The sequence below is a fragment of the Microcaecilia unicolor genome, chromosome 9 (assembly GCF_901765095.1).
Source record: "Microcaecilia unicolor chromosome 9, aMicUni1.1, whole genome shotgun sequence".
NCBI classification, from domain to species: domain Eukaryota; kingdom Metazoa; phylum Chordata; class Amphibia; order Gymnophiona; family Siphonopidae; genus Microcaecilia; species Microcaecilia unicolor.
In genome coordinates this window covers 4,343,355-4,367,739 of record NC_044039.1, presented here as the reverse complement: position 1 = coordinate 4,367,739, position 24,385 = coordinate 4,343,355, and the positions used below count along the sequence as shown (strand labels likewise).

The following is a 24,385-nucleotide window of genomic DNA, read 5'->3' as shown; positions in this document are numbered from 1 at the left end:
ATTGGCCATTTCACTGCTGTGCTAGAAGTGGTCTTAAAGACATTTTAGCACTGCTTTATATAAGGAGCCTTGTGTAAGATTAATACACGGATGCATACCCAGCATGCACATGCCTACATGTGCACATACAGTACTTATTTACTATACCGTTACTTATTGCATCGCAAACAGAACGGTCTACAAAAACTTTAAATAATGTACATTTAGGAACTCCAATTAGAAGACAAATCTCTCACTCAAGATAGTAGGTCAGACAAGCATAAAATGACATTCATACGTCAGCCACAGAGACATGCATGACACTTCAGATTCCCGTCTGATCTATCTATTGAGATTCTGCGTCATTCGATGGAAAAAGCCAGTTGGTAAAACGTGTTTCTAATGTTTTACGAAACTGGGTGTAGGACCCTTTTAGTCTGATTTGCTGGGGAGAGAAAAAGTAGAAAGCGATGAGCGAGTGGAATCCCATCTTGCCCTACATGGCGGGGGTAGAACCAGTCTGTTATCTGTAAGTGAGCGAAGAGTACGGCCTGGCGTGTTATTGTCTGTGCCGCAAGATAAGATGGTATGTTGGTGTGAAGTGCCTTATGTGTCAGTACAAGAATTTTGAATCTAACTCTAAATTCAATAGGGATCCAATGAAGATATTGTAGAAGAGAGAGTAATCTTATCCTATTTAGTGGCTCGACAAATGACACGAGCTGCGGTGTTCTGAATGGTTTGTAACCGTTTCAAGTTACTCTGAACATGTGTGTAACTGTCTTGTACTTTATAGAATTTTCCCCATAACTTCCAAAACTAGCTGTTCTTCCCCCACCCAATGTCTTTTATGTCAGTTAGCTTAGCAGGGTTTAAAAAAGGTTTGGATGACTTCCTAAACGAAAAGTCCATAGACCACTATTAAAATGGGGAAAATCCACTGCTTATTTCTGGGACAAGCAGCATAAAATGCATTGTACTGTTATGGGATCTTATGACCTGGATAGGCCACTGTTGGAAACAGGATGCTGGGCTTGAGGGACCTTCGGTCTGTCCCAGTATAGAAATACTTATGTACTTTATGTATTCTTCTTACCGTTTGTCCTCTGCATCTGTCCCACGCGTGTTTAAAAGTCATGGGTATTTTCAAATTCAGGTTACGAATCTTTGACTTTCTAAGGTTTGTAGATTATCATCCCTACTCTGCAGTATTTACCACTAAAGGAGATATACACCAGCCACTGAGCAGGTCAATTACTGGTCACAGCTAACCCCTGCTGCTTTGCCAAGGTCTTGTTAAAAGGGAACCCAGAAGTCTAGCCAGAGGCTGCCCAGTTTATGCCACAAACTACTGCGGAGTAAGAATGAATTAGTCGGCTCAGGCTGTAATCAGGCATGATCTGTCCAGGAGCTGAAGATATCACAGACAGAACAAGCTCAGACTTCTTACATCATTGAGCAGAACTAGGAGAATAAGAAAAGCAAATGTATTAGAACTTGAACAGATGAAGAGTTTGCAGCTTGCCAGTGCCGTAGCGAGGGTGGCTGACACCCGGGGCGGGTCGCCACTGCGCACCCCCCCCGGGTGCAGCACGGCGCACCCCCTCGGCGTGCCCCCCCTCCGGCGCGCACCCTCCCCCGGAGTGCGATCTTACTTAGTTAGAAGCGAGGGGCGGGCCAATCCGCCCCCGAGTTCATGTCGCTGGGAGCTGCGTCGGCTCCATTGGTTCCTTGCTCTCTCTGCCCCGGAACAGGAAGTAACCTGTTCTGGGGCAGAGGGAGCAAGGAACCAACGGAGACGACACCCCCCCCCCCCCCCAGCGGCGTGCACCCAGGGCGGACCGCCCCACGCCCCCCCCCCCCTTCCTATGCCACTGCAGCTTGCAAAAGGTTGCAAACTACTTTGATGAACCTGGAAGAATTTTGTGTTTTGGGGAAATTAAACAAGCCTTTCCTTTTTTTTTTTTTTTTTTAAGAACTCAGATATGGCTTTATCTAGCTTGGTAAACCCATCAAATCTCACTAAATCTGATCATATAGTCTTCAAAATTCTGTCAAACTCAGATTCACCTGATTTGAATTCAGCCTATTAGCATATTTTACTGGAAATCACAAAACGAGATACACCCAGAACCCAAATATGATAGTGACCTAACACTTCAGCTGAGAGAACTGATATATCACAGTAACATAATAAATGATGGCAGACAAAAACCAGCACGGTCCATTCAGTCTGCCAGACAGGTGGCCAGGGTTGTACCTGTTGCTGTGTGCAGGCTACCTCTGGATTCTCTCCCTGGAGTATTTTTTTTTTTATATACCACCTTTCAAAAATGGCAATGGTCCACTGACCGACTGCAATTCTAGCACCTCATGACTTTAAGATTAATGCACAGCTGAGGGGAACTCCCACAACCTTTTTGTCTAGGACAACACTAGAAACGCTATTGCTGCAGAGGCTGTTCTTTGGATACCCTACAGGTGACGCCTAAGCTTTGGAGTTTCAGGAAAACTCCAAAAAAGAATATTTTGCAGAAGTTAAATTCAAGACTTTAGCTAACTTTCATTTGGAGTAATGCAGTAAACTTTCTTTGGCCCTTGCTAAAAACCCTAAGGTTGAATGGAGGAGTAGCCTAGTGGTTAGTGCAGTGGACTTTGATCCTGAGGAACTGGGTTCAATTCCCACTGTGTCTCCTTGTGACTCTGGGCAAGTCACTTAACCCTCCATTGCCCCAGGTACAAAATAAGTACCTGAATATATGTAAACCGCTTTGAATGTAGTTACAAAAAACCTCAGAAAGGCGGTATGTCAAGTCCCATTTCCCTTTCCCTATTTGAGATTCTACATGGAATGTTGCTATTCCATGTAGAAGTCTGCCCTTGCAGATCAGAAACGCGGCCATGCAGGCTTCTGTTTCTGTGAGTCATACGTGCAGGACGTCAGACTCACAGAAACAGAAGCCTGCGCGGCTACATTGGTGATCTGCAAGAGCAGGCTTCTACATGGAATGTTGCTAGTGGAGGAGTAGCCTTGTGGTTAGTGCAGCGGACTCTGATTCTGGGAAACTGGGTTCAATTCCCACTGCAGCTCCTTGTGACTCTGGGCAAGTCACTTAACCCTCCATTGCCCCAGGTACAAATAAGTACCTGAATATATATAACCGCTTTGAATGTAGTTGCAAAAAACCTCAGAAAGGCGGTATATGAAGTCCCATTTCCCTTAGCATCTGGGCTCAAATGTAGGCAGAGTCTACCCAATAAAACACTTCCTACCTACAAGGCTGTTAGTTAACAAGAGAACATTAGAACTATTATGATGGGTCAAACCAACAATCCATCAATCCCATCATCAGGCATTCTGGGTCACCTGGACGTACCTGGCAGATTCTGATAGGAAAATCTGTTCCCTATTGTTAATACCCAGACGAAGCATCGGGGGCAGTAATGTAACTTGAGCACCAGTTCAATAAATGGCACCGACGTACCATGATACATTATAAAATACTGGCACAAAGCTTTGTGCACCTACATTTACACCGGGTCAATGGCAGGGCGTAAACGGGCACAGCTGAGACAATGCACATATCATAGTAGTCTATAAGTTCCACGCAGATGTTGGAGACAGACCCATGCTCTGCCTATGTGCCTGGGGAGCCACTGCAGCTCTTGGGCCAGTCCATTGCCCCAGGGACAAAACTGAGCTTGGAAGCCCACTAGACACTAAGTACCTGTATAAAATGTAAAGCACCTTGGTTGTACTGCAGAAGGCGGCACATCAAGTTCATAGTAACATAGTAGATGACGGCAGAAAAAGACCTGCACGGTCCATCCAGTCTGCCCAACAAGATAAACTCATATGTGCTTCTTTTTGTGTATACCTTACCTTGATTTGTACCTGTCCTCTTCAGGGCACAGATTGTATAAGTCTGCCCAACACTATCCCCGCCCCCCAACCACCAGCCCTGCCTCCCACCGCCGGCTCTGGCACAGACCGCATAAGTTCATGAGCCTTTACCGTACTTGGACACCACCGTACAGAATAGTGCACAGTGCAATGATGCACTTATATACGTAGGGTGCATATAGCCGCAGCCCATTTATAGAACGATTCCCCTGGATTCTATATATGGCATCCTGCTTCGGACACCCTTGCAAGGTATTTGGATGCTAACAATCATTGATGTTAATTGGCACTTATTAAAATGTATGCATCCATCTGGATGCACGCTATTGCATGAGGCATGGCCCCTAACTCCCCTGGCGCATATCTCAAAAGAGGGCACGGCCATGGGCATCAGGGGTGTTCCAAAAACCGCGCCTAATTTGGATGTCAGTTTCAGCATTTGTAAGTCCGCTGCCCAAGAGTTAGGCGCAGGATCCAAGCTGAATGCTATTCTATATAAGGAACACACCCTTCAGAGAATAATGTAACATACATTGTAACATAGTAGATGACGGCAGAAAAAACCTGCACGGTCCATCTAGTCTGCCCAACAAGATAAACTCATATGTGCTACTTCTTGTGTATACCTTACCTTGATTTGTATCTGAACTGTTTCACTGCCCATTTATTGATTCCTTACATAAAAGGCAAAATGAGTAAATGCCATACTTTTTGGCTGAGCCTCAGGTTTGACTTCAGTCTCTTAATTTCCCAAACAGCTGCACTGATGATCAAGGCAGAAGACGCTGGATATGTGGTGATCAGTGGCGTGAAAAGCGGTCGCTATCTGTGCATGGACAGGGATGGCAATCTCTTTGGATCGGTGAGTACAATGCCACTATAATCTAGTCCAGAAGCAGCAGGAGAGGCAATTTCCTGGGGGGGGGGGGGGGGGGGGGGGCTGGGAAGGGTTCAAGACACATCTCTCCACTGAGCCCCGAAGTCTGCCTGGGCTCTTTCGGTACAATTCACACAGTCAGTTACTGCGGCCAGAAAGCTGAACCCGAGGCATACAAAGCTTTCTTTCTGTGGGTCATGTCCTGAGAGCACAGATGGACTAATGCATTAATGCGTGTTGCTGCTCTTTATACGTGTTACTTAATGAAAGCGTCACTATTTTGTAATAACACATGTTAAATAGCAATAGTGCAGGTTAATAAATCCAGCCCAGTGTATGCTTTAAGTTCACGTAATCCTGCACAATATTAACAATGTGGACAACTGTGTCTGAACGGCACAACTCTCATCCCACCTTATGAGGGGCAAAGGGTTTGGATCTGGATTTAAAATTCTCCGCTCAAGTCTGGTTATATTCTAGGTCTATTAACCCCTGGATTTTACATATGGCACCAATCCAAGATATACACCCAACTGAACTGGCTAACAAGCCAATTAGTGCCAAAACTTGGGCGCTAATTGACAGCAATTTGAATTCGCACACGTCTTGCTACATGATAGAACACTGTGCGCCCAAATCCCATAGCACACAAACCAAAGGGGGCGTGGCCATGGGAGGAGCATGGGCGGCTCAGGGCATTCCTACAATTTACACAAGGCGTTAGTTATAAAATACCAGGAATCTGTGCCCAAATTGGGTGCTGGGATTTACACATGGGTTCAGCAGGGGCAAGTTCTGGTGCCATATCAGGACACAATGCTATTCTGTAATGGACACTCATCTTTGTGTACCCATTATAAAATAGCAGTGAATGCTGATTTTTTTTTTCGGTGACGATTTTTGAGCGCTATTTACTGAATCTGTCCCTAAGTATTTCCCTGCCGCAGTACATGGAGGTTGAAGGGACTTGCCTAGGGTCACAAGGAGCAGCAGGATTTGAGCTCACGTTTCCCTGCTCTTCACACTCTGTTAATGCTCCACTCCACTAACCTATCACTGATTATGTATTTGTAATGGGGTGACCTATCCCTAGTGATGCGTTCTGTAATAAGCTATCATTGATGACAGGCATGTCTTTCCCCTACAGCATTACTTCAGCCGAGAAGACTGCCTTTTCAGACAGGAGAACCTAGAAAATGGTTACGATGTCTACCACTCACCAAAATACAACTTCTTGATCAGCCTGGGGAAAGCCAAGCGCCCGTTCCTCCCGGGAATGAATCCACCACCTTACTCCCAGTTCCTGTCACGGAAGAACGAGATCCCCCTCATCCGCTTCAACACCCCTGAACCCCATCGGCACACCAGAAATGTAGATGCCGATCCTTCGGATCCCAATCAGATCTTAATGTCCGCAATAAATGTGCCCGCCTCCCTTCTCAACCACCTATCCAGAGAGCCCTTGAGAATTAAGGACGATGACATCAGTGACTCTGAAGACCCTTACAACATCATGGTGTCAAGCAGAATAGGCAGCCCAAAGCATTATATTACCAAGGAGCATGGCTCCCTGCTCACTGGTTGAGGATTTGCTAAGTAGGCAACATGAACTGTTAGGAGCCCAGATGAGCTTGAGCTCAATTTTATTCTTGTAGAGAGTATAAAATTATATATTTATGAAGTGGGTAGGAGAAATTCCCATGGGCATGGCCTATGGTTTTAGCACTAGTTTTTTAAGATGCTTATTTTTCTTTGGTTTAGAAATGTACAAGGATACTCTGGGCTGCATGCGTTATCAGGCAATAACTCATCTCTTGGGTGGCTGAAGGCAATTTGTCTACACTCTGCAGCTCACCCAGTGCACAGGGACCTTACTAGAAGGTGGTTAGGTCTGGTTTTCAGGCTCTCCACACTGAATTTGCATCTACGGTAACACGTCTGCATTATCATATTTTAAAAGAAGCAGCTCGTTTGAATGTTTATGGTTACCTATTTGAAAGTGATTTGAGAACACCTGATTTCTCCTTTTTACTGATCTGTTAAATCCACCCTCAAGGGACTATGGCGCCCACCCTCCACCCAAAACCAGATCCCTCCCCCTTTCTCTAAAGTCCCTCCCTCCTGCTGACCTGGATAAGGCATTGGCGATAAAGGTTGCCAAAATCCCCGTCTGGCTTCTATCCTTCTGAACTGGGACTTTGGCATCCTTTAGTACCAGTGCCTCACCCTGGTACGTAAGTTTAGCCGACCCTGCACCCTCACACATTCTGCCAGAGCTACGTTTCAAAGTCAGGGTTTCTTTTCTATACCACAAAGATCTGTTAAGCCCTGTGCTGGCTTCTGGCATTTCGATTTTTGAAGCTCTGGCGTGTTCCTTTACTTCTCTCTTGGGTGAACCTCGGATGGTTGGTTTGGTGGTGTTTTAACCCATTAGTGGGTTATTCTCATTCCCTGTTTGTTCAAATCTGCTAATCTTTGAAGGGTCTTGTTGCTATTGCTGCCTGGTAGAAGATCTTAATCAACACCAAGAATGATCATGTTTTTTAGCATTTTTTAAAAAATATATCAATTTTAAAAGATTTAGTTTTAAATTTAGAAAGATTCGGTGTCTAGTATTTCCCCTACAGATAATGATCAGTTGATAAAACTTTATAACCATTTATGTCTCCTAGAGACACAGAATGGATTTAAATATTTAATACTTAACAGCAGATTTATATAAAAGCAGAATTAGTGTCTGCAGCCACAACCCTGAAAAATGCAGAAAACACACAAGGTTCAGATGCAAATAAAAAAAGACCCAATAATTAATGGATATGGTCTCTATTGACAGAACAAGAATCGGAGTCAGACTTTTTAAGCTAAGCCGAATACTTCTTTAGGAAGCTAATTTTTTTTTCAATAAAAGTAAAATTAGCTCTGCTTTCTGTTGTTTGGAGGTCTGAGGGAGTTAGAGATCCCCCCTGGACAATAATTTGGTCAGTTTTCTGCAAAGATCAAGCATTTTTAAACAGAAGCTATCCACCAGATGGCAGAGAATCAATATTATTTAAAGGGACAGTGAAGCCTACTCTGTTTTTCTCATTCGTACGTATGTATGACAGTGGGGCAGGCGTTACCAGTTTTACCATTTCCCATACTGGTGCTGTGGTATTTGGGTTGCCGGAGCTCATGCTCCCCACCCTTACTGTGCCTCTATGAACAGGCAACTTTCAGTCCCTGTGGAACCCAAGCCCCTTATATTTTCAGGGTATCCCTAATGGATACGCATGAGAAAGCCTGGCAAGCAAAGCGCTTCAGTTCTATACAAATCTCTCTGGTGTATGTTTATTAGGGGATAGTCTGAAAACCTGAGATTGGTGTCCACGGGGACTCCGGGATGCCTACCCAGAAGGCTCAGCTCTTGTCCTTGAGTCCTATCTAGTTTCAGGATGCCTGCTTCTGTTCTTTGCCTTTTAAGAAGCCAGTTAAAATTAGCAGAGTTTGGTTTTCCTGGTCACCCAAAGCTGTGGCTGGCAGTGGTGCCCCAGAAGTACAATTAATCTTGGCTTGCTTTTTTTCTGCTGCTTTACATAATAGTTGGGGACTTTAGCAATCTCAGCAGAGGGAAAGGACTTTCCAGGTCTGTGGGTCATTTCTCTGCATTCTGGCTTTTCCTGGTGATTGATGGCATTCTCTTCCAGCTGCAAAACCTTCTTCCCTACATTTTTCATGTAAGAACATTAAACCCCAGATATTTCTGTTGAAGCAAAGGACCAAAGTGCAATTAGATGCCTTTTCTGTGGATAATAATCATGAGAATATGTAAGCGGGAAGCTCGAGACATTTTCTTGCTATGGCACTCTTCTTTATAGAATGATTAATAGTTGCACTATTATAAGGGGAAACCCCCCTATTTAAGTCAAGTTGGATTTGATTGGGCATTAAACGAAGCCTGTACTCAAAAACACTTACTCTGACATAGCAAGGGGTGTGGTACATTACGGTCTCTAAAATCCTAAGTGGAATGGAATGGGTAAATGCAACTCTGTTACAGAATAATACATTTAAAACAAATTGCAGAAAATATTTTTTCACTCAATGTATAGTTAAGCTCTGGAGTTCACTGCTGGGGGGATATGGTAAAAGCAGTTAATGTAGCTGGTTTAAAAAAGGTTTGCACAAATTCCTGAAGGAAAAGTCCATTAACTGTTAGTAAGATAGATCTGAGGAAACCCACTTCTTATCCCTGGGGGTAAGTAGTAAGGAATCTAGTTACTTTTTGGAATCTGCTCAGCCCTTGTGAACTGCCTTGGCCACTACTGCAAACAGGATACTGGGCTAGATGGATCTCTGGTCCAACCCAGTGCGGCTACCTTTATCTTCTTATGAATATTACAGTTTATTTTAGTAAGTAGTAGCTCAAGGTGAGTTACATCAAGGTATCACGAGTATATCCATATTGCCGAAGGGCTTACAATCTACGTCTGTGAATACCAAGGTAATGGAGGGTTAAGTGACTTGTCCAAGGTCACGAGGAGCAGAGTTCTTCTGGTTCTCAGACCACTGCTCCACTCCTCCAATCATTTCCACAGAGGCCCCTGCTTTTATGGCGTCCTGCGGCAGAGAAAATACGGAATTAGACCTCGCAAGTGTTTTTGAGTTCATTCTTCTGCTCAGGTGCTGGGCGCCACCAGCCTTTAAGAAAGTGTCACCTTTCATGATGCGATATTTATTTATTTATTTCAATTGTTAAACATCTGCTGTTATTTATAGAATATTTATAATTATGTATTCTGAACTCATTGATCTTTTTGCAAATAAACTTTTTTTTTTCTGAAGAATGGCTTAATGTAATTATTTGTAAATTAAGCTAGCTCCTGGTTTGCAGGGTTTCCCAGTGAACCATTCAGCTCCAAACCTAGTTGCACATCTGCTTCTGAAATGGTTGACACGTTTAAGTGCATGATTTGGTGCAAATACTGAACCTATGCAGTTCTTCAAGAGGTTGAAAGGAATGCAGTGTTTTTATGTGTCACCCTAATCTTCCAAAAGCTACTGAGTGGTAAAGCTGAGAGAATGCAAGGTCCATTTTACACACAATGTTGAGGTCGAATCCATACTGCCAGATTGGAACATGCTTCAACGTGATGAGCTTGTTCTAAAATACCTTTAAGGACACACTGGAGGTATGTGTATTTGCCGGTATGCACAGAGACAGCAGTGATTTTACAACTATACACACAGTAAAAATAAGCGGAGTGAACCCCTATTTTTCCCCAAATGGAAGCAGCGATTTGCAAGGTCCATGTGTAAGGGCAGCCAATTAAACAGGGAGGCCACAGTTTTCTAGAGGAGAAAATTAAACGGGGAATTGCAGAGAATTACTCCCTTAATCACTCACGTAAAGCCCTGGGCAAAGTGCGCACTCTTACCATCTGTGCACGCCTCTGAGCTGATAGAAAAGTTGAGGAAGAAACTAATTCCCATAACAGTTTATTCTCTTTGCAAAACTGGGAATATACATGCAGATTTTTTTTGAAATCCCTGTCTGGTGTGGGATCGCCACATATAAATAGGGGCTTTCTGAAATTGTCATTTACACCTTGTAAAATAACCCCCTTCATTGGGGAATTATTTCAGCAAAAACCAAACTGGTCAGGCTTGTGGTTGAAATGTGTCTTCTATTCAGGCTGCTATCAATATGCTCAGAGCACAGTGACTGAACATGGCTGGTAAAACTGCTCCTTTTTGCCCGGCTTTCCAACTTAGGAATTCTTTGTTGCATTCTGTGTCCGGATGCTTATCAAATCTGCCATTAAACCAAACTAAGTTGTATTCAGCAGTGAGAAGGGGAAATTCTTTAAAAGCAGCTAAACCCTTTGAAAATTGAATCCTATGTACAGGTATGTCTGAGATTTTTCTCTTCCTGCATGCTTCAAGGATCTTTCCACGTCTGATGATAAGACTCACCACAAACGAGTAAAATGCCAAAGAAGCAGCCTTTGCGGATTTGTAAGTATGGCTTCTCAGATATCCCACACTAACCCTAAAGGTTCAGAAGACTTAAGATGCATAAGCACTGCAAAGGATTATGGGTAACAGGGCAGTGCTTAGGGTCTCTCTGCCCAGTGTGGGGTCGGAGGCAGCTGTTACTGTGTGTCACACTTTTGACAAATGACAAAGCCCTTAGACATTATTAACGCAAGTGTTAAAAGCAGAAGGGCTGAGAAGGTCCAGACAACATATATCTCACTTCTCAGAGATAACCTACCCCGTGCCTCCTCCTCACCCCATCCAGACAGAAAAATATATCTACCGATGCTGTTCTCAGCACAGTCTTGCAACAGAAACCCATGGGACGGCTTATGGCTAAAAACCGGGGATCAAATCCATGTTTTATGGTCTAATTCTTCCAGCAGACATTGAACAACCTTTACTCCCATGTTATTAGCATTTGTATAGCGCTACCAGACGCACGCAGCGCTGAACACCTGACATAGAGAGACAGTCCCTGCTCAATAGAGCTTACAATCTAAAATAACACAGACAGACATGACAATTAAGGGCGAGGGAAGTACTGGGTGAGGAGGAACAAGGGGGGAGGCAATTGAGTAGTGGCTAGGAGCCAAAAGCAGCAGTGAAAAGGTGGGTTTTCAGCATAGATTTGAAAACAGGTAGAGATGGAGCTAGACGTACAAGCTCAGGAATTTTATTCCAGGCATAAGGTGCCGCGAGAGAAAAGGAACGAAGCCTGGAGTTAGCAGTGGAGGAGAAGGGGGACGACAAGAGAGATTTGCCACACTTACTTTCTATTTATCGGTGAAAATACACCGGGATTCTGACTGGGAAAACTGCAGTAGAAAACGGGAACTACCTCCATCTGGGTAAAGAGAAAAAGAGGGACTTTTCGATATGATGTCTAAGTCCAAGGTTGGCTGTTTTGCTAAAAACGTCCAAAATTCAAGTGAATATAGCCATTTTCAAAACAGAAAAATGTCTCTCTTTTTTGTTTGAAAACGGCTATTTGCTAGATGTTTTTGTGCTCTCTGCATTTATCTTTTTGGTCCATTTAAAAAAAAAAAAATGTCCCAGTGAAAAACGCACAAAATCAAGCCATTGGGATGTAGGAGGAGTCAGCATTCTTAGTAGACTGGCCAGGCAGAGCAATGGTGCTCCCTAGGGGGCACTGCAGTGGACATCAAATGCTTCCAGGTACACATCTTACCGTTGCTCCCTCATCTTGTCTGCAAAGCCCCCCAAAACCCACTACCCCCAAATGTACACCACTACAATAGCCCTTATGGGTGAAGGGGGTACCTGTACGTGAGCTCACAGTTTCCACCACAAGTGTAACAGGAAGGGGGAAGTAGGGGCCTGGGTCTACACTGCACCCACCACTAGACTACTCCAGGGCCTGCTGCTCTAATGGACGTGAGTATTACATATGAGGCTGCCATACAGGCTGGTAATAATATTTTTAATCACATTTTTGGGGGGTGGGGGTCAGCGACCACAGGGGAGTTAGGGGAGCTCATCCCTGATTCCCTCCAGTGTTATCTGGTTATTTAGGGCACCTTTTTGTGCCTTATTCGTTATAAAAACAGGTCTAGCTCAAAACATCTTACTTTTAGTCCTGGACGGTTTTGTTTAATTCCATTATGGCTGAAAAACGTCCAGGTGTTAGGAACATCCAGATCCCGCCCTTACCACGCCCCGACAATCCCCCTTGTGAGTTGAACGCGCTTCTGACGGACTTCATATAAAAAGATCTACAAGTTGGTTTTGAAAATACCAATTTGGACGTTTTTGTGAAAAAAAACATCCAAATGCAGATTTATGCCACTTTTTGGATGTTTTTCGGTTTTGAAAATGATCACCATTCTGTTAAGGAGCCTAATGGCTCAGTCAGGCTTAGTCCTCCCTTCAGAGATTTTTCCACCTTTGGAAACCAAGGACTAGAGCTGTGGCAACTGTGGCCTACAATGAAACGTCCAAGAAAGCAGCAGGGCAAGCGAGCCACAAAATGCAAAACAGAAGCATGAAAGGAGCAGATCACACAGGAAAATGTGACACAAGGGTCCAGCCCTAACAAACTGAGGTTTTCATACAATAAAACTGAATCACATTCACGTAACCAAGGTGCTTGAGAGAGCTGGACTTGTGAAGGAGGTGTGATGCTGGCTGCATCCCTCCCACGACCTCAGGACCTCCCAAGGATATGCGGGAATTACATGTGCATTTGTTTAAGAACCGGGTGAATTTGCATCAGTTGGTTACCCTGAAAACCAGACTCACTGGTGGGTTCTGAAAGAGCAGATCTGGGATTCAGTGCAGAGCAGCTTCTGCCGGGAGGACGCCATGGCCTGTGTTTCTGAGCAGTAACATCCACACACATCTCATAGAGATCAGTGGAGATATTACACCGTTATTAAATGAACTTGGGGAAAATCCACTATTTCTGGGATAAGCAGTATAAAATGTTTTGTACATTTTTGGGATCTTGCCGGGTATTTGTGACCTGGATTGGCCACTGTTGGAAACAGGATGCTGGGCTCGATGGACCTTTGGTCTTTCCCAGTATGGCAATACTTATGTACTTATGCCCCCTCACATCAAATTAGTTTATATGTGCCAGTTATCAAGAAATCATGTTAATTATTTTTTATTTTATTTGTTACATTTGTACCCCACATTTTCCCCATCTATTTGCAGGCTCAATGTGGCTTACATAGTACCGTAAAGGCGTTTGCCAATTCGGTTGATAACAAATACAAGGTTATATTGTGGCCAAATGAGGTAGGTGTGAATCAGGTGTCATGAGGGTCAAGGGAATGGAGATTGTAAATTGTCCATTACGATCATTGATTATGCTGTGTTGCTGGGTGTGGGGGAATTACAGAGGGCAGCCAGGAAGGTAACCCACAGAAAAGCCTTAACAGCTGAGAGCAGCCAGGCCGGGCAGTACTGCAGGTAACCCAGAGAAAAACCTCAGCAGATGAGGGCACATTTGCCCTGCCCTGAAATATATCCAGCATATTAAGTGCTACAACATAATGTAATACCTTCTCTGCCCAGAAAAAGTTGCTTTGGACCAGGGGCGTAGCCAGACCTCGACGGGAGGAGGGGCCAGAGCCCATGGTGGTGGTGGTGGGGGGGCACATCTTGGCCCACACCTCCCCGCTGCCGCCCTCCACCGCCACTTCTGTCCCCCTGCCGCTGGAAGGTACCTTTGGCTGGCAGGGGTCCCCAACCTCCGCCAGCTAAAGTGTTTGTCCTGCGCTGCTCTCACGTTGCCTGGCTCCCTGTCCTGTTTTCGGCGTTGTGCACACTCGTTTTAACGAAACTGAGCATGAGCGAGCATGCTCAGTTTCATTTAAAACGAGCGTGCACGGCATGAAAATAGGACAGGGCGTCAGGCAATGTTAAAACCCGCGCAGGACAAACGTCTTAGCTGGCGGGGGTTGGGGGCCCCGGAGCCAATCTGGGAGGGGCCCAGTCCCCCATGGCTACACCACTACTTTGGATTAAAGTCATTTACTTCCGAATTTGCCAGTTAGGGTATAGTTCTTTCACTGAGTCACTGTTAGAGAAGGGGTGGGGGGAATTGGTAATTTAATCCCTAGTGCTGCCCCTTCATAACACCAGGTTAAAGAAACGCTTAAAACAGGAGAGGACCTTTAACGAAGCAGTTACTTTCTTTATCACTGATTATATAGAGCCATAATAAGAGAACAGCCAGTGGTAACTACACTTTTAGTTAGTTTTGTGTTTTCTGGTCTCTGCCCCTGCTACCCACATCAATAGCTGTGTCTTACAAAGCATTCTGGGTAGAGATATGAGAAACGTGCTGAAAACAAAAAATAAATAAACAGAAATATTTAAAATATTTTAGTAGTAGCTCTCATGAGCGTTTAAATTGAAGGTGGGAAATACAGCTTAAATATTCTCAAAGCCCACAGAAGAAATAACTTAGTAGGGATTTCTGTTGTATTGTACATACGCTCCCCGATGGCTGACTTAGGAAACGCTGCTAACTGGGGGTCAGATCCGCGAGATGGTCCTGCTGATTAATGCAGACGCAGCGGACTTCAGGGCTGAAGGTCTCTCCTCTGGTCAGGCTTACCACAAATTGACTGATACCAGTGTTAGGACTGATGGAGAGTTCCTGGGCCTTTCGGAGGTCACCGGGCAGGTGGCACTCCAGTTCCTTCACAAAGTACAAAATCCAGATTCTCATGTAAGCACCGTGGCTCACTACTAAAACGTTTGTACCCGGTGTGGAGTCCCAGGCAGTTGGTGTCAGGGTTGACACAGGTGCTTACCAGGGATGGGGGGGGCTCCAAGGCACCTTCGCAGCTGCTGCGTGGTACCCCCACTTCTCTTCCTTCCTCCTCCGTCACTAACTGGCAGAGAAACTCAAAGAAGCCCTTAGCTCGGGCTCTCACCTATGGAGAGTTGAAAGAAAGATAACGTGGCTTTAGGGTTTCTCTTCCGTCATTCAAGAATTACTTTCACCTCGGTGGAACATTAGCTTTTGTCCCACATCATTTCCACTGGCTTCATTTCTGGAATGAACAGTGATGTCTTAGCTTTAAGCCTGCTAAAAGTGCCAAGTGCCAGGACAGCTCTACAATTTGCTAAATGCTGGCTGAAAGTATTTCTTTTTTTTTCCTTCCATGGTTCTGAATGTTGGTCTGTGACAGCCTCTCGTTCTGACGCGCGAGACTGATGTAGCCAAGCAGTGTGGGGCTCACATTGAAAGACAGTGACTCAACTGACCCTCCAAAATGTGGCCAACTGGACAGGAGAAAGGGCTGCATGTTCAGTGCACCCCTCCAGTATCTTGTTAGCACATACAGTCCATAAGACAGACTGACTGTCTCTATAGCTGCACTCCCCCCCACCCCACAAGGAACACCACGACCTCACCTGCTCTATTGTCTCCCCGCCAGGAGGGGTGTAGCTTGGACACTGCTCCCCGGTAGCCTTGGCCATCGCTCTCAGATCGCTCAGTGGTTTTCCCTCAGCTGTCCCATAGCTCTGGAAAAGGTCAATTAATAGCATAAACCTTTAGCTAAACTTCAAAACATTTCAAACCTAATAGTTTCTCAAAGTCATGAAACAAACATGCATCCGAATCCTCTTCATTTGAAAGAGAGTGACCAAGAGACCGAAGGTGACCCAGTCCAGACTCCCTCACCACATCTACAGACCTTTAATCCTGCTGTCCTTAGAGAAGTTCATATACCAGTCCACAGAGGCAACGAGGTACTGTAAGGACTAGTTCAACCTGTGACTAATGACCTAGGTCTGTTGCCACCCTAAAGCAGGACCATTTATTTGTGATACATCAAGTACCCTGGACAACCATCTCCATCATAATATGAAGCACCGAGCTTTATACCCGATTTCCTCCATATCCACCTGTATTACAGAAGTGTCCCCTGTATACTGTCCCCTTTACCTCACACTATTATGACAAAGGTCCCTTGTATACTGCCCCCTTATATCCACCATTATTGCAGGAAGAATCTCCTATATACTGCCCCCTATATCCACCACCATTGCCAGAAAGATCCCCTATATACCACCCCTATATCTACCACCATTGCTGGAAGGATCCCCTATATTATGCCCCTATATCTACCAACACTGAAGGAAGAATCCCCTACATACATCCCCTATATCCATCACCACTGCAGGAAAGGTCACCTGTATACCCACCTCCACATCAGGATAAGTCCCCCATATACTGTCGTGCATATCTATTACAGAAGAGTTCCTTGCCTGTATTCCCCCTAGATCCATCATTCTCATAATGATGGTCCCTTCTAGCCACTGTTACAAGCAGGGTTTTCTAACACTGTCCCTTGTCACCATGCCTGTTTTAGGAGACCTGCAGAGCATGGCTTTCATGCCAGTACGCACTCTCTCTCTTAGTCTTGTGTCCAGTCGGATCTCCAAGTCTCCGCAGTGTCTGCTTTTTCCCAGAATGGTGGCTGCAGTCTGAAAAATTAAAGCATCGATTTCATTATTGCACCCTCTTGACAAAAGATCTGCACTATAAACATCCTTTTAATACTCACGCCAGGAATAGTATACCTAGAGAAATAAACTCATCCAGCGTTTTTTAACAAAGTTTTGTTGTAAATATACAGGATTTACTGTTTTTATCATAAATCATACATATTTTGTTCTTTACTGTAATTTCTAATGACAGTATTGGTTAAATCTTGATTGTAAACTGCTCTTGACCTCTTGCTTGGATTGGGCAGTTAATAAGCCTCAGATTTTTATTGAACAAGGGGGAGAAAATGAAAGCACAGTTTATTTATTTATTAGGATTTATTTACCGCTTTTTTGAAGGAATTCACTCAAGGCGGTGTACAGTAAGAATAAATCAAACATAAGCACTAGACAATTACAGCAGTAAAAATATTCAAATAGCAATACAAAGTATGGCATAGTGTACTAATTTCAATGTCAACACAATACATAATAAACATTTTAATAACAGCGTAGGGTAAAAGCAAAGATTTTAGGGGTCTTTTTACAAAGTTATGAAAGAAGTGATGCGTGATTGCCCTGAGGACACATGCCGTTTCCCGCTTTTCCCTGACAATATAAGAGAGGTCAGATGTGCTAACCCAGTGATTCCCAAGGCAGATTTTTGCTCTGGCAGATCTGCTATTCACTGATTCTTAATGCAGACTGGCTGGCAGAAAGAACAGGAACAGGCCAGAGCAACCACTGCCTGCATGAATCTATCCATCCTTTCCCAATCCTTGTGCACTGTCCTCCAGTTGGCAGGAGGAACCGGTGACCTGCCGTCTCCTTCTCTTCCAGTTTTCCTCTGTATTGAGAATAAGGGCCCTACCAGCAAAGGAAGCAGGAGCAAGCAAGAATAGCTGAAGGAAACAGATGGGAGGGGGGAGGAAGTTATGTGATGTGGGGGTTTAAAAATGTATTTGGAGATTGGTGGAGGACCAAATGGCCACCAAAGAATTGGCAGATGACATCATTCAAGCCACAGCCCTAACACATGCACCCTTTACATGCCTCACTCACCCCCTCAGAAACAAGTACACGCCCGCTTCATACCACCCCCACATCTGGAGTTTATCACTGTTCACGTGCCTGTGTTTGTCTGCTTACGTAGCGCACTCTTCCTTGCCTGTCGGTGCGTTTGAATTTATACCAGAATGTTTTGTAGTAACTAATTAAAATTAGGGCCACGTTGCTGGGTGGATAGGGCGGCAGGTGATACTTTTCCAGTATTCTTCTGCACCTCTGGCTCATAAGCACCACAGTTCTACCTAGACACAGAAATATAAATTCACCCAAGGGCATTTCCAAGCTGTTCTTACTCTTGCTCCCTTTAACCCATGGTTGCAACAGTACAGCATGCAGACAATACATAATGTAAAAACTCCAATCACCCCCTTGTGCGGACCTGCATTAGAAAGCACTCCTGAAGCCACGAACTCTGCATGCTGCCCCACTTGTTCTATTAAGAACAAACACTGTGCATCCAGAAAGCTTTGGGATAAAAGCAACACAAGATGTACTGTACAATCAGAGAGTCACTGGAAGACAGCATCTGGGTCAGCTCAACAGGGACCGTTTTCTCCAGAAACCATTTGACTGTTACACCTGTGCACAGAAGAATGAAAGATTCCCTGGGCTGGGAAGGAAAGCGGGTCTCAGTACACTGCTCTTTCATATTTTACATGATCCTCTTCAAATAATATTCTTCACCTTATTATGGCTTTAGGCAATCAAAATATCAGCATCATTTCCTTAATAAACTTTCCCATTTGAAGTGTTTACTGGAAAACCTAAAAGTGATTTAATCGGAGGTGTGTTGTAACAAAATATCAGGTTCTTTCTCTGAGCTCAGTGTACAAGTTCTACTAACAAACCAGGAGACACACACACACACACACACATGCACACTTGCCTGCTTTGCACGGATGAGGTCGCTGGAGAACACGCGTGTAAATTTCACACTGCTGAGGAACCTGCCAGCAGCCTCTGCCTGCCTAAACCCGGTCTCCGAGAGGGGCTCATCCACCCCTTGCCCTGTGACAAACAGAAATCTGTGCAGGTAAACTGAAAGATGCAGGGAAAGACCAGAGCAAGACAGAAGATCACCACATAGCAGAACGAGAGGCAATGCTAAGCACCAGCTGTGTACTCTTTGCAGGCTCATTATGAAGAGGGTCCTTGCCTTCCTCTAACTTATTACAGGAACATCTTTCGGGCTGGTCTACCACAACATATCACAAACGACACAGATTATAAGCACAATAGAATCGGCCACAGCTGGGCGACGTCATCACGATGGCACCAAAGCCCTAGAAAAGCCTAGAAAGCTTTGTGGGCATGTGCGAGCCCCTCATTAAGTGCAAGGTAAGCCCAGTCTTCTTCCAAATACAGATAAAGTGCAGTAACCAGTCAGGCAGTATCCCACTGAGACATGCTGGTGACAGCCTGAGCCAGACTAGCGAAGAATGTCAATTCAGCAGTGCAGGGGCCTGGTAACTATCAGGGCTGGCAAAGAGACACAATGACCTTGTGCTCTGCAAGGGAAGGAAGGTTATTTATCCGTTTACTTATAAACACGCTCAGCACAAATCTTTCTTAAGTGTAAAACAAATTACATAGATTTAAAGTCACATAATAATGGTAAATACAAACTAAAATTCAATCACAAATCAGTCAAATATAATTACACCAGAATACCAAAGTAAATTATGGTTGTAGGAAACATTAAAGATAAAGGGCAGTAATGTTTTGCAGTTACCATGCGCTAGTTGCAAAACTAACCCGTGGTAACTGCACAGCCTGTGTGGTAGCGCAGCCCAGAATCCACCCTGCAGTTACCGCACAGGGCAGACATTTTTGCATGAAAACTGTATGGGCAGATAGTGTGAATGCATTTACTGCTGCTTGATGCTTCAAAAAAAAAAAAAATACTTCTCCTTGACTATTACTGTGTGATTTTAATTTTGTATCATCTTGTCCTGAACTATTTTTAGATTTAATTACACATCTTTTACAAATACAAGCTCAAGACAAATTATAAAAGCGGGTATAGCTGGTAGAAAGCACTTCCAGTCTACGCTGTTATAAGTATTTCCATACTGGGACAGACTGGAGGTCCATCAAGCCCAGCATCCTGTTTCCAACAGTGGCCAATCCAGGTCACAAAAAAATGCAATACATTCTATACTGCTAATCCCAGAAATAAGCAGTGGATTTTTCCCAAGTCCTTCTTAATAATGGCTTATGGACTTTTCTTTTAGCTGTGGATTTGCATTAATAGTAAACAAGTTCCACTGCATAAAATTAGACTTGTGTGGCAAACAGCAAGTTTTAACGTGTTAACACACAGCAGCATCCTAGCGCCTTTCATTAAATCTAGGCATATGTTTGTACCCAGGGCAATAAGGGATGAAGTGATTCACCAGGAGCATAAGTGGGAGAAGTAGGATGATGCAGCCGTAGGATTCAGCCCGAAACAAAATCAGTAAACTCGGGCAGAAAACAGGAAAATGAGAAAGGCTTTGTGGTCATTCTTAGCATCATACTCAGCTTTTCACTGGTATAAATCAGATACAGTGTTCTTATAACACGACTGATTATTCAGGCAGCATCTACCCGCAACTATGAGGACGTAAATGAGGGCATGGAGAAACAAGAGAAGATCATCATAACTCCCTAAACATTACAAAAATCAACCTGTAAATAACAATTCTGTTCATACACCCTTGAGTGCCTGGACACAGAAGCTTGACACCACCCTTGTAGCACCTTGTCCTTGTTGTATCGTGTTTCTCACTGGTCAAAAAAAAAAAAAAGGAAAAGAAAAACAGGTACAGTGATATTAAACTAAACAGATGACCCTCTGCCCCAGTCATCGCTTCTCGGACAGAAAAATAGTCGTAGCTTTTTTCATGTCAGATGAATCTGGAATGAGCCACTGCTCTTAGCAGACAGACTCTAGGAGACCTACAGGTAACGAAGGAGGCTCTGCTAACAAAGCTATCTTCCTCATGACCACATTTCTGTTATATGATTGTTTTAAAGTGCTGTTAACGTTATATTACTGATACTGTATATGTTAGTCCTATTACTAGGTTTCAATTTGCCATTTCCAGTTTCCTCGTTCATTCTTGATTATTTTACTATTGTTATGCTGTTAACAAAATTATAAGTTTTATGTTAAACTGTACCTGCTGTACACCGCCTTGGGTGAATCTCTTGATAAAGGCGGGTCAATAAATCCCAATAAATAAATTAATACATTTTAGGAACACAGGTGTGTACATAGATTAATAGGTTACATTGGATACCTCCCATTATTTTAAAACTTATATTTTTAACTCTTCACTGACATGAATTAAGGAAAAATTTTGAGATATCAGAAGGCATCAAGTAACTATGATTCAAATTATTTTTCCCAATGTGCATCACTCTGCATTTGTCCACATTAAATTTCATCTGCCATTTGGACATCCAGTCTTCCAATTTCCTAAGGTCTCCTGCAATTTTTCACAGTCCAATGTGTTTTAACAGCTTTAAATAGTTTTGTGTCATCTGCAGGTTAATCACCTCATTTCCAGATCAATTTTTATAATTATATGTTAAATAGCACAAGTCCCAGTACAGATCCCTGTGGCACTCCACTATTTACCCTCCTCCCACTGAGAAAAATGGCCCATTTAACCCTACCCTCTGTTTTCTGTCCAATAACCAATTCCTAATGCACAGAAGGACACTGCCTTCCCATCCCATGACTTTTAATTTTCTCCAGAGTCTCTCATAAGGAACTTTGTTAAAGCTTTCTGAAAATTCGGATACACTACAACCGGCTCACCTTTATCGACATGTTTATTCACACCTTCAAAGAAATGAAGAAAATGGTAAGGCAAGACTCCCCTTGGGGCTAAATCCATGCTGACTCGGTCCCATTAAACCATGTTGTCTGCGTGTTCCGTAATTATATCTTTATAATAGTTTCCACCATTACATTTTCAGAATGCTACTTTGTTACATCCTAGATACTGTACCTATGTGCTGTTTTGTAAATAAGCTCATCTTGCAGTGCAATGAATTTTTACAGGTGCATGGGCAGATTGCACATTTCTGTACATTACTTACAGAACATTATAAATTACACATGTATCAATGATGCGCAGGTGAGGTAACTGACTCACTCCGCGCCAGCGGGCTCTCTTAAAGCAGGAATTCCTGCACATGCCTAGATCTGCAAAATAGGAATCTGCAAGGGGGGGAGCTCCGTCAGATGACGTCACCAACTAGTGTGCTTGCAATTCTCATGCTGTCTGCGGAGGGCACTCATGTCACAGTCTTAAGGACACATACACCAAGTACAGTTAGTAGCATTCTAATAAAAGGATAGAGAAGAGGCACCTGCTACTGCCTATATGAAGAGATCACCCAAGAATTACCCCCTATGAGTTCAAAAATAGATTAAATCAGAGTGGGAGTGGCACAAAAATAAGACCCCCCCCCCCCCAAATGGTTTAATGCATTTCTAGAGAAGAAGCAACTCCAGGAGCCGTAGCACAAAAACATTGATTAGTGTAACACGGCACTTAGGGGACTGCACCTTTAAAGTTGCCTCTCCCGTGTTTGCTCTTAGAATTCTATTTTTACATTTAATTTCATGGCTTTTCATTTTTACATCTACAAATGCTAGTGAGGACAGCCTATCCTGAAACTAATAACGCACTAGCAAAATATACTGAAACTTGCCTAGACACTGATATCTGAATAATCATTATTATTTTACATGTTGGTTGTTCGCAGAATTAAAACTTATTTGTCTGTGCACTGTTTTCCAACTGTTTATTAATCAACTTCCCTGTTTATTACCTCTTCTCAGCACTGATCCCTAATATCTTTATTGTATTCAGTCTGTAGGTGGATTTCTAGAACTGTGTAATCCTGGGCTCTGTGAGGATCTCAGTATCCCTCAAATACTATCAGGAAGAGATTGCAGTGGGGTACTCACCCCCCCCTTACTGACTCAAACACTGCAGCACTGTCCCTCCTCATACTGTTCCAGGCACTGCAGCTGCCCCTCTCCCCTCTTACTGTCCCAGATACTGCACTACCCCCCCCCTCACTGCCATTGCAGTGCTTCTCCTCCCCCTTACTGTCTAACACTGCAGCACTGCCCTCCTCCTCACTGGCCCAGACACTGCAGCATCTCCCCTCCCCCTTACTGTCCCACACAGTGAAGCACATCCCTTCCCACTTACCGTCTGACACTGCAATACTACCCCCTCCCCTTCACTGTCCCAGACACTGCAGAACCACCCCTCCCCCTCACTATCCCACCTCACAGCATCTCCCTTGCCCCTGACTCTCTCAGACAATGCAGCACATCCTCTCCCATACTGACTCAGACACTGCAGTACCACCCCTCCCCCTCACTGTCTGACATTAAAATATTGCCCCTCCCCTCACTGTCCCTGACAGTGCACCACGCCTCCTCCTCACTGACACTATACTGCACCCTCCCCCTTTGAGCCCCAGACATTGCAGCACCTCCCCTCCCCTAACTGTCCCACACACTCCCTGCCACAGACACTGCATCAATGCCCCTCCCCCTCACTGTCTAACACTGCAATACTGCCCCTCCCCCTCACTGTCTTAGTCACTGCACCACCCCTCCCCCTCACTGACATTGCAGCACCTCCCCTCCCCTAACTGTCCACACACTCCCTGCCACAGACACTGCATCAATGCCCCTCCCCCTCACTGTCTAACATTGCAATACTGCCCCTCCCCCTCACTGTCTTAGTCACTGCAGGAGCACCCCCTCCCCCTCACTGACATTGCAGCACCTCCCCTCCCCTAACTGTCCCACACTGAAGCCCACTCCCTGCCACAGACACTGCATCAATGCCCCTCCCCCTCACTGTCTAACATTGCAATACTGCCCCCCCCCCCCTCACTGTCTTAGTCACTGCACCACCCCTCCCCCTCACTGACATTGCAGCACCTCCCCTCCTCTAACTGTCCCACACACTCCCTGCCACAGACACTGCATCAATGCCCCTCCCCCTCACTGTCTAACATTGCATACTGCCCCTCCCCTCACTGTCTTAGTCACTGCCCACCACCCTCCCCTCTCACCGACATTGCAGCACCTCCCCTCCCCTAACTGTCCCCACACTCCCCTGCCAACACTGCATCAATGCCCCTCCCCCTCACTGTCTAACATTGCAATACTGCCCCTCCCCCTCACTGTCTTAGTCACTGCAGGAGCACCCCTCCCCCTCACTGACATTGCAGCCCCTCCCCTCCTAACTGTCCCCACACACTCCCTGCCACAGACACTGCATCAATGCCCCTCCCCCTCACTAACATTGCAATACTGCCCCTCCCCCTCACTGTCTTAGTCACTGCACCACACCCTCCCCCTCACTGACATTGCAGCACCTCCCTCCCCCTAACTGTCCCACACACTCCCTGCCACAGACACTGCATCAATGCCCCTCCCTCACTTGTCTAACATTGCAATACTGCCCCCTCCCCTCACTGTCTTAGTCACTGCAGGAGCACCCCTCCCCTCACTGACATTGCAGCACCTCCCCTCCCCGAAC

General features: G+C 44.7%; 2 protein-coding genes across 2 annotated transcripts in view; one reads left to right on the top strand and one right to left on the bottom strand.

Moving 5' to 3' along the window:
- The window catches only part of LOC115477751 (fibroblast growth factor 23-like), a 34,187-nt gene extending 27,842 nt beyond the window's left edge, over window positions 1-6,345 (top strand). Inside the window, exons 4-5 of the mRNA XM_030214820.1 lie at window positions 4,642-4,745; window positions 5,908-6,345. Coding sequence (XP_030070680.1) covers window positions 4,642-4,745; window positions 5,908-6,345 — 542 coding nt within the window. The remainder of the gene's footprint in view (window positions 1-4,641; window positions 4,746-5,907) is intronic.
- Window positions 6,346-14,617: 8,272 nt separating this feature from the next.
- The window catches only part of LOC115477750 (fructose-2,6-bisphosphatase TIGAR-like), a 10,539-nt gene continuing 771 nt past the window's right edge, over window positions 14,618-24,385 (bottom strand). The window contains 6 exon segments of the mRNA XM_030214819.1: window positions 14,618-15,027; window positions 15,029-15,187; window positions 15,672-15,782; window positions 16,671-16,748; window positions 18,703-18,823; window positions 20,548-20,581. Coding sequence (XP_030070679.1) covers window positions 14,773-15,027; window positions 15,029-15,187; window positions 15,672-15,782; window positions 16,671-16,748; window positions 18,703-18,823; window positions 20,548-20,581 — 758 coding nt within the window. The 3' untranslated portion in view covers window positions 14,618-14,772.